The sequence below is a fragment of the Arachis ipaensis genome, chromosome B4 (genome assembly GCF_059453495.1).
Source record: "Arachis ipaensis isolate K30076 ecotype BB chromosome B4, ASM5945349v1, whole genome shotgun sequence".
NCBI lineage: Eukaryota > Viridiplantae > Streptophyta > Magnoliopsida > Fabales > Fabaceae > Arachis > Arachis ipaensis.
In genome coordinates this window covers 137654026-137667240 of record NC_142439.1, presented here as the reverse complement: position 1 = coordinate 137667240, position 13215 = coordinate 137654026, and the positions used below count along the sequence as shown (strand labels likewise).

The 13215-nt window shown below is 32.1% G+C and overlaps 2 protein-coding genes across 2 annotated transcripts; one reads left to right on the top strand and one right to left on the bottom strand.

Moving 5' to 3' along the window:
* Positions 1-7799: 7799 nt before the first annotated feature.
* On the bottom strand, positions 7800-8499 carry LOC148569399 (uncharacterized). The gene is made up of 2 exons (XM_088483358.1): positions 8138-8499; positions 7800-7914 (listed from the first exon to the last, which is right to left on the bottom strand). Exons 1-2 carry the CDS (start codon positions 8497-8499, stop codon positions 7800-7802), a joined length of 477 nt encoding a protein of 158 aa, XP_088339484.1.
* A 2220-nt stretch (positions 8500-10719) lies between these two features.
* Positions 10720-11515, top strand: LOC148569398 (uncharacterized). Its single transcript, XM_088485021.1, has 2 exons — positions 10720-10914; positions 11003-11515. The coding sequence occupies exons 1-2, from the start codon at positions 10720-10722 to the stop codon at positions 11513-11515; spliced, it is 708 nt and encodes a 235-aa protein (XP_088341147.1).
* Positions 11516-13215: the final 1700 nt, after the last annotated feature.

The following is a 13215-nucleotide window of genomic DNA, read 5'->3' as shown; positions in this document are numbered from 1 at the left end:
AATTAAGCGTTGGAAACTAGTTGTTACTATGCTACTGTTATTATTAATAAATTAATATTTTGGGTAAAAAACCCAAATAAACCAAGCTGAAAAATTTATTACCCAAATCAGCCAAAACAAAAATTATTTCAACAATCTACCAATAACCATTTATATATAATTCGAATCAATATGATTCGAACTACAAATACATGTAATTCGAAACAACTTGCTTCGAATTACGTTTGAATGGATATGCATGTAATTCGAATCAAGTAGATTCGAATTAGAGAAGGGTAAATCGAATTGACTCGATTCGAATTAGTAGGCTCATGTGACTCTATGGAGTTCGAATCATATTGATTCGAATTATTCAATGTTGGTGACACTAGGTAGTTCGAATTAAGTTGATTCGAATTACTAGTGAGTTGCCTATATAATGCTACGTTAGTTGGATATATATCAAATTTTTTTTCACATTCTTACTTGAATAGTTGGATATATATCTTATAATTGATACAAAAGATATTTACTGTATAATTTTATTTTTCTAAAAATATTTTATATATATATATATATATATATTTTTTATGATTACACAATTTTAAAAATATTTAAAAAGTATTATTAAAATTAAAATTATATTTTTTATTATTTGACAATAAAATTAAAAATTAAAAATTAGGGATTAATATTGCTAGGTAGGCAGTAGTTGTGGTGGCAAATTTGTACCCTAACAAAAATATTAGGGATTAATATTGCTAGGTAGACAAAAAAAATAGCTAGAACTTACCTTATTTATCATTAATTATATAAATTTGGTTACAGAATATTAAGGTGTGTTTGGCAAACGCTTTGGTGAAAAAAGAGGTGCGTTTGAGCTTCTTGAAAGTTTCACTTTTATGTTTAGCAATTTTTTTCTTTTTAAACGCAGAAACGATTCTGCCTCTAAACCCACGTTGAGAAGAAGCTAAAATTTGTAGCTTCTGCATTTCACGTTCATGGTTGCTGATTACCTTTAGAAAATTAGGTGAGAAATTTTTTTCTTTTTTACCAACCTTACCTTTCATTTTTAGTTCTCTATAGTTCTTTCTACTTTTTCATAGTTTTTCTTTCCATTTTTTTAAATCAAAATGCGTTCAGATTTGTTTCAATCACTAGTAAATTGAATATTTTAATTTTTATTATTTTTAGTACTCATTTTCATATTTTAATTTTTAATGTTACGATTTCTGATGTTATGTTTTTATATGAGTTTTTTTTTATCATTTCCTATACTATTTTATATATATATATTTTTTATGATTTTTTTTTATTTTTGTTTGACTTTGTTTATATAATTTTTTATTTATTTTATTGTATTTCTTTTATTCATATGACAAATATTGTTGATTTTTTTTTTATTTTTTGTAGTGCTATAATTTTTTAGGTATTTTTATTAATTTTTATGATTTTTTAATTATTTTTTGTTCATATAAATTCTTTTTTTTCTATCTTTTACTACATTGTATTTATGTTATGTATAAAATTTTTTTTATTCATTTTATTCATATGAATTTTATTTAGTTTTTATTGTATTTTTTTGTTCATATGATATATGTTGTTGGTTTTATGAAATTTTTATTATTTTTTATCTGTATGATTTTTTTCTATTCTTTGATGTACTCTATCTTTGTTTTATATTAATTTTTTTATTTTGTATTTTGACTTTGTAAAATTTGTAATTGTAATTATTATATACTATGTTTATTATCAAAATTTTGTATAATATAAACTATGATCTATAAAAAAGGACAAAATAAATAAAAAATTAATTATAAGTAACAATAGAGTCATAAATAATAAAAATTTATAGTCCAAAATAATACTAAATTAAAGAGTACGGGTAATATTAGAAAAATTATAGAATATTTTTTCTTTAACATTATAAAATTTATAGTACTCTCTTTTATATTTTTTTATTATATTTATTTATTTATATAATAAATATTTTTTATATTATTTTTGTTAGGTTCTGTTTTTGTATGTATATAAAAAATAATTTAAATTGATGTCTCTTTTAGTAATTTTTCATCTAAAAGTGATTTTGAGTAGTATAATCCAAACAACATTTATTTTGCTATAATCAATTTTGATACAAATATTGCTAAATATAAATCACATTAACTCAAACTTATTTTTCATCAAAATCAATTTTGTAAAATCAATTTTATGCAAACTCACTTTTGCAAACTGAAATCCAAACACACACTTAATCCCTAATTTTTAATTTTTAATTTTATTGTCAAATAATAAAAAATATAATTTTAATTTTAACAATACTTTTTAAATATTTCTAAAATTGTGTAATCATCAATATATATATATATATATATATATATATATATAAAATATTTTTAGAAAAATAAAATTATACAGTAAATATCTTTTGTATCAACTATAAGATATATATCCAACTATCCAAGTAAGAATGTGAAAAAAAAATTGATATATATCCAACTAACGTAGCATTATATAGGCAACTCACTAGTAATTCGAATCAACTTAATTCGAACAACCTAGTGTCACCAACATTGAATAATTCGAATCAATATGATTCGAACTCCATAAAGTCACGTGAGCCTACTAATTCGAATCGAGTCAATTCGATTTACCCTTCTCTAATTTGAATTTACTTGATTCGAATTACATGCATATCCATTCAAACGTAATTCGAAGCAAGTTGTTTCGAATTACATGCATTTGTAGTTCGAATCAATATGATTCGAATTATATTTAAATGGTCATTGGTGGATTGCTGAAAAAATTTTTGTTTTGGCTGATTTGGGTAATAAACTTCTCAGCTTGGTTTATTTGAGTTTTTTACCCTAATATTTTGTACTCTATATATACCACTTAGATACACTTCTATTCTCACACTTTCTACTACTCTTCTTTATCTTCTTCCAAGTTTACAAAATCAAAGTTATGCTAATATTATTTTTTGTTCGAAAAAATGGATCCAAACCAACTCAACTCTTTCTTCAATTACTTACAAAACTTTTCTCAAATTCCAAATACCCAACAATCTCAAACCTCAAACTCTCAAGTTCCAAATCAAAACTTCACACTACCGAATACATTTCAAAATCCAAATCCACAAAATCTTTCTAATTTTAATTTTCAAGCTCCTTATAATAATCAATTTTCTATATTCCAACCGCAAAATCAAAATTCACAAACACCACATTTTTCCATTTTCTTCCATATTTAACCCCCTCTATCGGAAATGTTAGTCCAACTTCCTTGCCGTTTTCAACTCAATTTAGTGCATCAAGACATAACTCATCTGGTGTTGGTGGCTCTTCTAACCCATCATCTCATACTCCTATACAATCTAGTCCAAATTCGTAATATTTAAATTTTGCCAACCCTCGTGGATTAGATGCTATCGACCTCAATCATGATGATATTGAAGATCAGAGGCAAGATAGTATTCAACACTGGTATTGGAAAGAGGATGAGATGCTGATCAGTGCATGGTTAAATGTTTCAACTGACCCTATAGTTGGTACCGATCAAAAAGGAGAAATATTTTGGAGTTGAATTCATAGCTACTGTGTAGAATTTTGCTCCGACATGACAAGGGGGGTAGTTGCATGTAAGAAACGATGGTATAAGATCAACAAGGCTGTTGCACAATTTGCTGGTTACTACGATCAAGCTAGTCAAAACATAAGGAGTGGTTCGAACGTTGATGATATAAAGGAGTTTGCCTATAAACATTATTCCACAAATTATGGTAAAAAAATTCACTTTTGAGAGGCATTGGAACATGCTTCGGTTGGAGCAAAAATGGAGAAGCCAACTACCTACACAGAGTGGCGGCTCAAAGAGAACTAAGGTTAGTGCAACTGGAGCATACTCATCCTCATCAAACCCAGAAACACCATTAGCTGACGAACCCGGTGTGGACTCTCCCGTTTGCCCACAAGGATCAAAGAAGAGCAAGCAAAAATGTAAGAAAAAAGCAAAAATGCCTGAAGATTTTAGCGAAAAGAAATCATCGGTGGTTAAAAAGTTATCTCTCATGTAAGATATTAAGAATGTTAGAGAAAAGAAACTAATGGATAGGGAAAAAGAAAGAGAAGAAGAGAGGGAACATAGAGCAAAAATTATGGCAATCAAAGAGAAGGATTTACAAATTCAAGCGGTAATGAAAGAACAAGAATTACAAAATCAGAGGTATATTAAAAAAATGGAGATAAATGCAAAAGAAAGGGAAATGAAAAGGATGGCCAAGGAAAGGGAAAGAGAAATGGATATGCAAATACTTAATGCTGACACGTCTACAATGAGTGAAAAACGACGAGCTCTTCATGAGATTGCATGTGAGAAAATAATCGCCAAGTGGTTTACTTAATGGTTCCTTGTATTCATAGAGTTATGTAGTATATTCTTATTTTTATTGCGTATTATTGGTATGTGATGTAGTTTGTTTTGTTTATTTTTGGTGTAATTTTTTAAATTAGTCAATATTATTGTGCCGTTATTGTTCATGAAAGTAACCGTTGCAAAACTAGCCGTTAAGTAGCCGTTGCAAAACTAGCCGTTAAGTAACCGTTGTAAAACTAGCCGTTGAGGAGTAGGTACTTATTGCAAACACACTTATAAATATTAACTATCATTGACTCTGCAACTCCACTTTAACTCTTGTTTCTCACTTCGAAAGAGAACTAAAAATTACATTTTTAGATATGGCTAGAAATTTTGATGATATGTTTAATGAGGCTTTTTATGGCAAAAGAAGACGGCAAGATAACACACTCATAGATAATTGGATCGATGAGTGTTTACTCGAAAATTCAGAAGAAGATATCGACACTACAAGAAAATAAGTTTTTTGACACGCTTTTAAAGCGTACCGAAAGGTGCAAAAAAGCGTACCGATAGCCTTTCGCCATGCTTTTTGAGCTATCGGCACGCTTTTGAAAGGGTCACATCTGCCAGCGTGCCGGTTGATCTATCGGCACGCTTTTCTTGATCTATTGGTACGCTTTACTTTTTGCCACGCTTTTATCTATTGGTACGCTTAAAAGCGTGACTGTATGTATAACCCTATAGCCACGTTTTTAAAGCGTGCCGAAAGATGAATATACAGCCACGCTTTTAAAACATGCCGAAAGATGGATATACAGCCACGCTTTTAAAGCGTGCCAAAAATTAAAAACTTGTCGTTACACTTCAAAAGCGTGGCCTAATCCTTTTTCAAATAAAAAAAAGAAAAATAAGAAAAATAGAAATACTAATAAGTTAATCTTTCAAATAAAATATAATACTAAAAAATTAATCTTCCATTGATTTATATGAATTATGTACATGATAAAACATGAATAAAATATTTAAAAAAAAATAAATTCAAATTCCAAAATAAACATTTAAAAAAATTACAATTCTATGTTATAAAAAATCTAGTCTAATTCCTAAACAACATCCGGACTAATTTGTAGCACACGAATGATTGCCCGCAACTCTTGTATAGCTGTTGGAGGTGGAGAAGCTGTTGAGCAACAGTAACCTGTATGCATGAGAACTATACAACAAATTGCAAAATCAGTACTAATTTCAACCATGTCAAATTTGTCACTTAGTAATCAAAACTAGTAGCCTCCTTTTTATAATAATACGTACTTGCAACAAGACCCGAGTCATATGTGTAGACATCACCTCTGACCTGAACATATTAATATTAACTCTCATTACTTGGTATAGCATCATAATTCAGAATATTAGAGGCTAAAGGCAGATTTAAATTTCATACATTAGGTTCCCAAATAAAAAATATAGGTACATTTTTCTAATAGCAAAGTGAACAAATGAAAATTTTCATCTCATCTCATTAAATCATTTCATTAACTGAATTAATGTAAAAAAATTCATGCCGGCATCAAGGAAGCATTAGTGAAAAGTATGCATTAAAATCACATAAAACATTGACAAATGGAATGTAAACATTGCATTGACTTCAACGATAGCAAGCAGCCATAATGAATCAAATGATGCATATAAGTTGGCACTAGTTGAGCATGTTCAAACTTGAAACACCAGTTACATTAAAAAAAAAAATACTCGATGTCTGAGCTGAGGTTTCAACAAATACAACAAACATATAGCTATTACTAAGTAGTGGAATTTCACACTAAGAAGAATAGTGGCAAACCATATGGTGGTAGTGTCCAATCACAGCCAATACCACTATACATTAATGCATCATCTGTTATCTGAAAGCTCATCAAAATTCACAGCACTGAGTTAACATACAAATGAAACCTAGAAAAAAGTTATGATACCTTGATAGTCTCGCTTAAATCTCCAAAACCGTGGAAGCTGTGCAGGGGGCAGAACTACCAGCGGGCAGCTACTCCAAGAGCACAAATTGTAATAATCTCATTAAAATCATATTTCTTTATTTCTCAAGAAGTTATCAATTAAGAGTCTCCTATATAAATACTCTCTGAAGTACCTAATCATATCACTCTGCATCACAAGCATGTTGCAGAGTAGTTTATTACAATTCAAAAATCACAGAAAATATACACATGGTCATTGGTTAAAAATGGACTCAACTCTAGATCTTGAATCTGCTCAATGCGTGGGTCCTCAAACTTAAACTTTCGAATCACCATTCTTTCTCTATCTTCCTGCATGTAAGGCAACACAGTTGACAGTTCATCCATAAACTCTTTTTGAAGATTTAATGTAGATTATGGTATACAGAGCTTAGCAGTTCCTTGTTTGAAACCTTAACATTTAATAAAGCTTGAGACTGAAGCGCTATATCTTGGACAGAGATAGGCTCAGACCTAGCACCCTTTGTTGCAACAGCCTGCTATCAAGATGATGAATCAAGTAGTTAGGAAGTCAAACAAATCTTAAAAGTAATCAACCAACACAAACTCAAACATTCTTAGGCATAAAGCAAGGTTAGTTGCTTGTAGATATACACAAACAGCAGGTGTGGATTTTGATAAGGTTTTCTCACCTATTATCAAACCTGTAACTATTAGAATAATCTTAATCATAGCTTTATCAAAAGGTTGGGCAGTGAAGCAGTATAATTTTCATGATGCTTTTCTAAATGGAAATCTAACCGAGACTATTTACATGTCTCAACTCCATAGTTTTGTTTACTCAAATTCAAACCTTGTTTGCAAACTAAACAAGGCAATATATGGTTTGAAATAAGCTCTTAGAGCTTGGTATCTAACCATTACTGCCACCTTACAATCTTTTGGATTTATGAGCACAAAATCAAATCCTTTCCTCTTCACACATTTTACAACTACTTCAATTATTTATATATTTATTTATGTTGTTGATATGCTTGTCGGTGAAAGTAATTCTACTATGATACAAACTATTTTAAACAAATTACATTCAACTTTTTTATTAAAAGAACTTGGAGATCTAAATGATCTAAATTTCTTTTCAACTACTAGATATTGTGTTTACTATGGATCGAATATGGTTTTCTGGAATGTAGAAAACAAACCACTGTCAGTCGTTGTTCCACTAAAGCAGAGTTTAAAGCATTGGCAGTAGTGTTTGCAGAACTAATCCAAATTCAAAACTTGTTAATTTTCCAGCCTTTGAACACCTTTTGATGCGCCCACTGAAACTGCCTTAGCAGACTCAAATGATTCTAAGCACAAATATTGCATGGGAAAGAAAATAAACATAAGAATACTCATGTTAATCATTAACCCTGAGCAACAAAGTGGATTAAGAATGAGCTATGATACAAAACCCTACCTTGAAGGCCTCCATATGGTTTCAACTTCTCAAGAACTAAAGCTAGAATTGGTCCATGAATGTCCAAAACTTACTGTCATTGCAGCAGAGGCTGGCTTCAGAAGTTGTGCAGCTTCAGCAAAACTGCTTTGCACAGAAAGTTGCCTAGATAACCAATCAAAAAGTTCTTTACGCCCCTTCCGCACCAAGTTTAGAATCCGTCAAAGCAATTGTAATATAAGGAACCTACAATAGTAGCATACTCAGAGGATAGACACAAGACAGAAGAATCACTTAAAAAAAGATTGAAACAGACCATTTTATCAAATTGAACTCCTCCCAAGTCAAATTGAAGTGTAGTCTTACAACTGTTTGAGAGTGGAATTACTTTCTTGACTTACTTTCTTGACCTCCAAGCCTCTGAACAGCATGGACAAAGGAGAGACGAAGATTAGGAGTCCAACGAAGCCTTAGCATCTTTGATCTCACATATTGTTTCACACCACTTCCACTCTTCCCTTCTCTTGATGCTGTGCTGCTGCTACTTGGGTTTGCTGAATTCCCTTCTTCATTGTTATCCTCCTCCTCCTCCTTTGCTTCATTATTATTCTCTTCTTCCAATTCCTCATCATCACTCATAGCCGCTCCTTCATTCATGTCAAATGAATTTTCCTCACCCTCATTATCATTACTACTCTTGCCACCACTTCCTTCATTATTCTCTTGATGAATCTCAAATCTCTTTGACATATTTATTTATTTTAGCAGATGCGATGCTCAGTATAAATGCTACAATAATTTCTTGAATTCCTCCTTTACTAAATTACCTCTGAAAACCAAAACAAGGATGCAAATATTTAAATATACACACAACTAAAAACAAATAATTAAACAAGAACATACAGGCTGTAGTAGTGACCACTCTCTATCTATATATACAGTAGTAATTAATTACTAGCTAGCCTTTAAAACCTATATTCACTGAAGCAATTAAGCTGCCTACTTCGCTATCTGATCTTTAATGTACCTTAGCTTGAAGAGCGCTGTGAAAAAATACAAGAATAAGTTATTCCAAAATGTCTGCCTGAACAAAGTTCAAAAGAATAAAAAGAACAATCAGAACCCATAGGAAGCTTATCTTCTTCCATTAGATAACATGATGGAAGAAAAAATACAATCAAATATCTCATAGTTTTTCAATTATAGAAATGTAAGGGATAAAGCTGACCTTCCCAGGGTGATTATACAAAGACGAAAGATCAGAGAAAAGAGATGGAACTCCCTGGAGAGAATACAAAAGAAAGAAATCACAATCAACTTCGAAAAACCTGAGTGAGGCATAATTTGAAGCTAAAAAGAAACTTGAATACCTTAGTTAGGGGAGGCCTAATGTAATTATCTACTGCTGCTCTAAATTTGCCACCTTGCAAAAAATCTAGAGGTATTCTCTGCCAAACGAGATTCAGCAAAGAATGAACTCAAAAAATGAGCACCACATATCAGTAGCTGAGCACTACCACAGCTACAGCAGAACAGAACCAAATGTCAAGAAGTTTAGAGAAAAAAAAAAACCCTAAACCACAGATCATATTAGAACAAAAAATAGAAATTTAGAAAAATAAAAAAAATGAAGAACCAAGAAAATCAAATTCAAAAATCAAATAATCAGATCAAGGAAAAAATTGACCAAATAATTTACCACGGCATTGTGAACGTTGAACATGGCTGACGGAAGTGCGACGAGTGAGGGAGAGGGAGACGGCGGCGCGACGACTTCAGAGAGGGAGACGGCAACGCGACGGGTGCTGAACCACGGAGGGAGGAGCGGCGATTGAGGGTTTGCGAAATAGAGTGAGCAACGATTGAGGTTCCGAATCCAACAAGGGTTTGCGAGACAGAGACCACTGAGAGAGTAGGAGGGCACGCCGAGACAGAGACCACTGATGGTGCGTGGACGGAGCAGCGCCGATGGAGGGTTCCAAATCTAACGAGGGTTGCGTCGATGGTGCGACGGTTGGGTGCGAGAGACCATCGAGAAACAGCTGGGCGGGAGAGATCGTTGATGGTGCGGGGTTGGGTGCGACAGAGAGAGGGATGGGTGTGAGGGCTAGATGAAGGGCTGGGTGTGAGGGTTAGATGAACATGACGGCGAGCTGTGTGGTGCGACGGTCTTGGCGATAGGCAGTGATGAACTTAGTGCGATGGCTTGCTGGGTGCGACGGCTTGCTTTTAGGTTATCTTCTAGGTTAAAAATGAATTTGGAAATAAAAGTGAAGTGTATCAGCAGTTACAACTTCTATAGGTTAAAAGTTAACTTAGAAAAAAGTAAAGTGTGTAAAAAATAGGGTGGCACTCTACGGTACGTTTTTGTAGGGTGCCTATATAAACACAGTATATCGGCACGCTTAAAAAATGTGACTGTTACAAAAAAATTAGTCACGTTTTTAAAGCGTGCCGATTTCTCTCTATGGATACGCTTTACAAGCGTAGCAATAAGAAAGCGTGGCCAAATTTTAAATAAGTGGCCACCTTCGTAAAAGCGTGCCGATTTTTCTCTATGGCCACGCTTTTCAAGCGTGACAAAAAAAAGTGTAGCCAAATCACAAATCAGTGGCCACCCTCATAAAAGCGTACCCATAGACCACTTTTGGGCACGCTTTAAAAGCGTGGCAAAAAAAAAGTGTGCCGACAGACCTTTTTTCTTGTAGTGATAGAAGCTCTATCCCAACTCCTCGTAAATGGATCAACAGAGATCGAGAAGCAGGACATGATCGCCTTTTTCAAGATTACTTTGCAGATGAATCGGTGTATAATGCTGACATTTTCTGATGAAGATTTCGAATGAGAAGACATGTGTTCCTTTGGATAGTAAACGCTCTCTCAAACGTCTATCCGTATTTCCAACAGAGAGTTGATGCAACTGGAAGAAGAGGCTTGTTACCACTCCAAAAATGTACCGCTGCGATACAGATGTTAGCATATGGCGTAGCAGCTGATGCTGTTGATGATTATGTGCGCATAGGCGAGAGCACTACAATTGAATGCTTGAAAAAATTTGTTGAAGGTGTCATTATATTTCAGTGTTCGAGGAGGAATACTTGCGAAAACCAAATTCAAATGACGTACGACGCCTGCTACAAATGGCGGAGGGTCGTGGCTTTCCTGGCATGTTGGGTAGCATTGACTGCATGCATTGGCAATGGAAAAATTGTCCAAAGGTGTGGAAAGGTATGTACATGAGTGGTTATCGTAGGTTGCAACCATAGTACTTGAGATTGTAGCATCTTCAGACCTTTGGATATGGCATGTGTTCTTTGGAGTTTCTGGTTCAAATAACGATATCAACGTGTTAGATCGTTCTCCAGTGTTCGATGATATTCTAAATGACCGTCCTTCGGAGGTAAATTATACTATTAATGGTAATAATTATACTATGGGATACTATTTAGCAGATGGTATTTATCCTAAATGGGCCACATTTGTCAAATCAATCTCAAAGCCACAAGGGAAGAAACACAAGTTCTTTGCACAATATCAAGAAGGGCAAAGAAAAGATGTGGAGCGAGCATTCGGAGTGTTGCAAGCACGCTTTACAATTATACGTGGTCCAACTCGCTTTTGGGAAAAGAAGAAGCTTGCCAACATAATGAGAGCTTGTATTATATTGCATAATATGATTGTTGAGGATGAAAGAGACACTTATGCAGGAAATTTTGCTCAAAACTTAGAGTATGATGATGTCGAAAATGGCTTATCACAAGCTTAGCTGGGAGAAGAAAATTTTGCACCATACCATCAATTTCTCCAAAGAAATGCCCAACTTCGAAATAGGCAGCAGCATAGACAATTGAAAGAGGACTTGATTGAACACATATGGCAATTTCACAATGCTTGTCGTCAACTATAGAGCTTAATTATGTTTTTCTTTGTATTAAGTAATTTTACAAATTAGTGTAATCGCGAATTATATATTGTGTATTATTATTATATATGAATTTATTTAATATTAATATCTTTTAATAATGAATTATTTTTAAATTTTTAAATTTAAATTATATTATTGAAAAAATTAATTACATTAATTTTAAATATTTTAATTAATTAATTAAGTGGGACCATAACAGGGACTAAAGTTAGTTACTCCTAATGGAGAAGAGAGAGATGCTTTGAGTTCCTATTTACTGTTTACGACGCAAAAGTTAATGTGGAGTTACTTTTTATGACAGGTGGACCATAAATAGAAATTGGGATGAGTTTCCTACTGGAGATGGTCTAAATGACATAATATAAGTGTAAATGGCCATAGTGAGTACTAATACTCATCACAATGCAAAAAGTAATTATCTATTTTTCTTCGTCAAACATATATAGGATTTTTTTATTTAAATTAAATAAATATAAAAATTACAAAAATGCGTAAAATATAAAATAATTATCTAAATACATAACATATCACATCTCAATACTAAAGAAGAACTAAAAAATAAATTTATCTTAGATACTCAGATCCTGTAACAAAACGACCATTGACGTATTCATAATGCACCTAAAATATGTGTTAAGCGAAAAAATGGGTACTGAGTATTCGAGATATACGTAAATATTGAACAGAGTCTTAGTATTCGAGATACGTGTAAATGCCTAATATGGATCTTAGCATCTAAGATATGTTCTGAAGCATATATAAGGTTACAACAACTAAGATTTTTGTTCATCTGAATAATTTTTAAGAATTTTATAACTTTATAATAGTTTAAATTTGAGTTTCTGAAGTAAATATGGTCCTGACAATATATTTGCGATGGAGACATCAATAGACTAAATATGACTTGGACATAGCTGGAGTTTTGGATTTTAATTTGAAATTAGTTTTTTTTTCCTTTTTTAGTTTTAGCAAATAATTAGTTTAGGTGTTTAGATTTTATTAGTTTAGTTAATGTATTAGGTATTTTGATTTTATTAGTTATAAGTTCCATATTAACTTAGGTAGACATAGTGTGTTTTAATATTTTTATAATTAATTTTAAAGTGAATTTTAAAAGTGAAAAAAATAGCATAAAATAAATAAAAAAATTATATAAAAAATTAATCTAATTCAAAAAAATTTTATTTAAAAAAATATTAAAAATATAACTATTTATGGGCATGTTTTTAATTAATTTATTCCTGCCGACTTCAAAGTTGCTTTATTTTGTAGGGCTTATAAAATCCAAATTTCAGAGAATTTTGGATTTTGAACACGTTGGCAAATAATCGATGAATTAAAAGCATTTTAAACAATTAGAACATGATAAACACCGAGAATAAGAAAGCGAAATAAAGTGTCATCTCTCGAGCAAGTGTGTATTAAGATTCATTACTAAATTATAAACTTTAGGAATAGTGCTACGATAGGGCCGGGCCAGTATCTTTTAATAAGTTTTTCTATGAACATATGTTTGGGGACCATAAACGCAATGATACAGT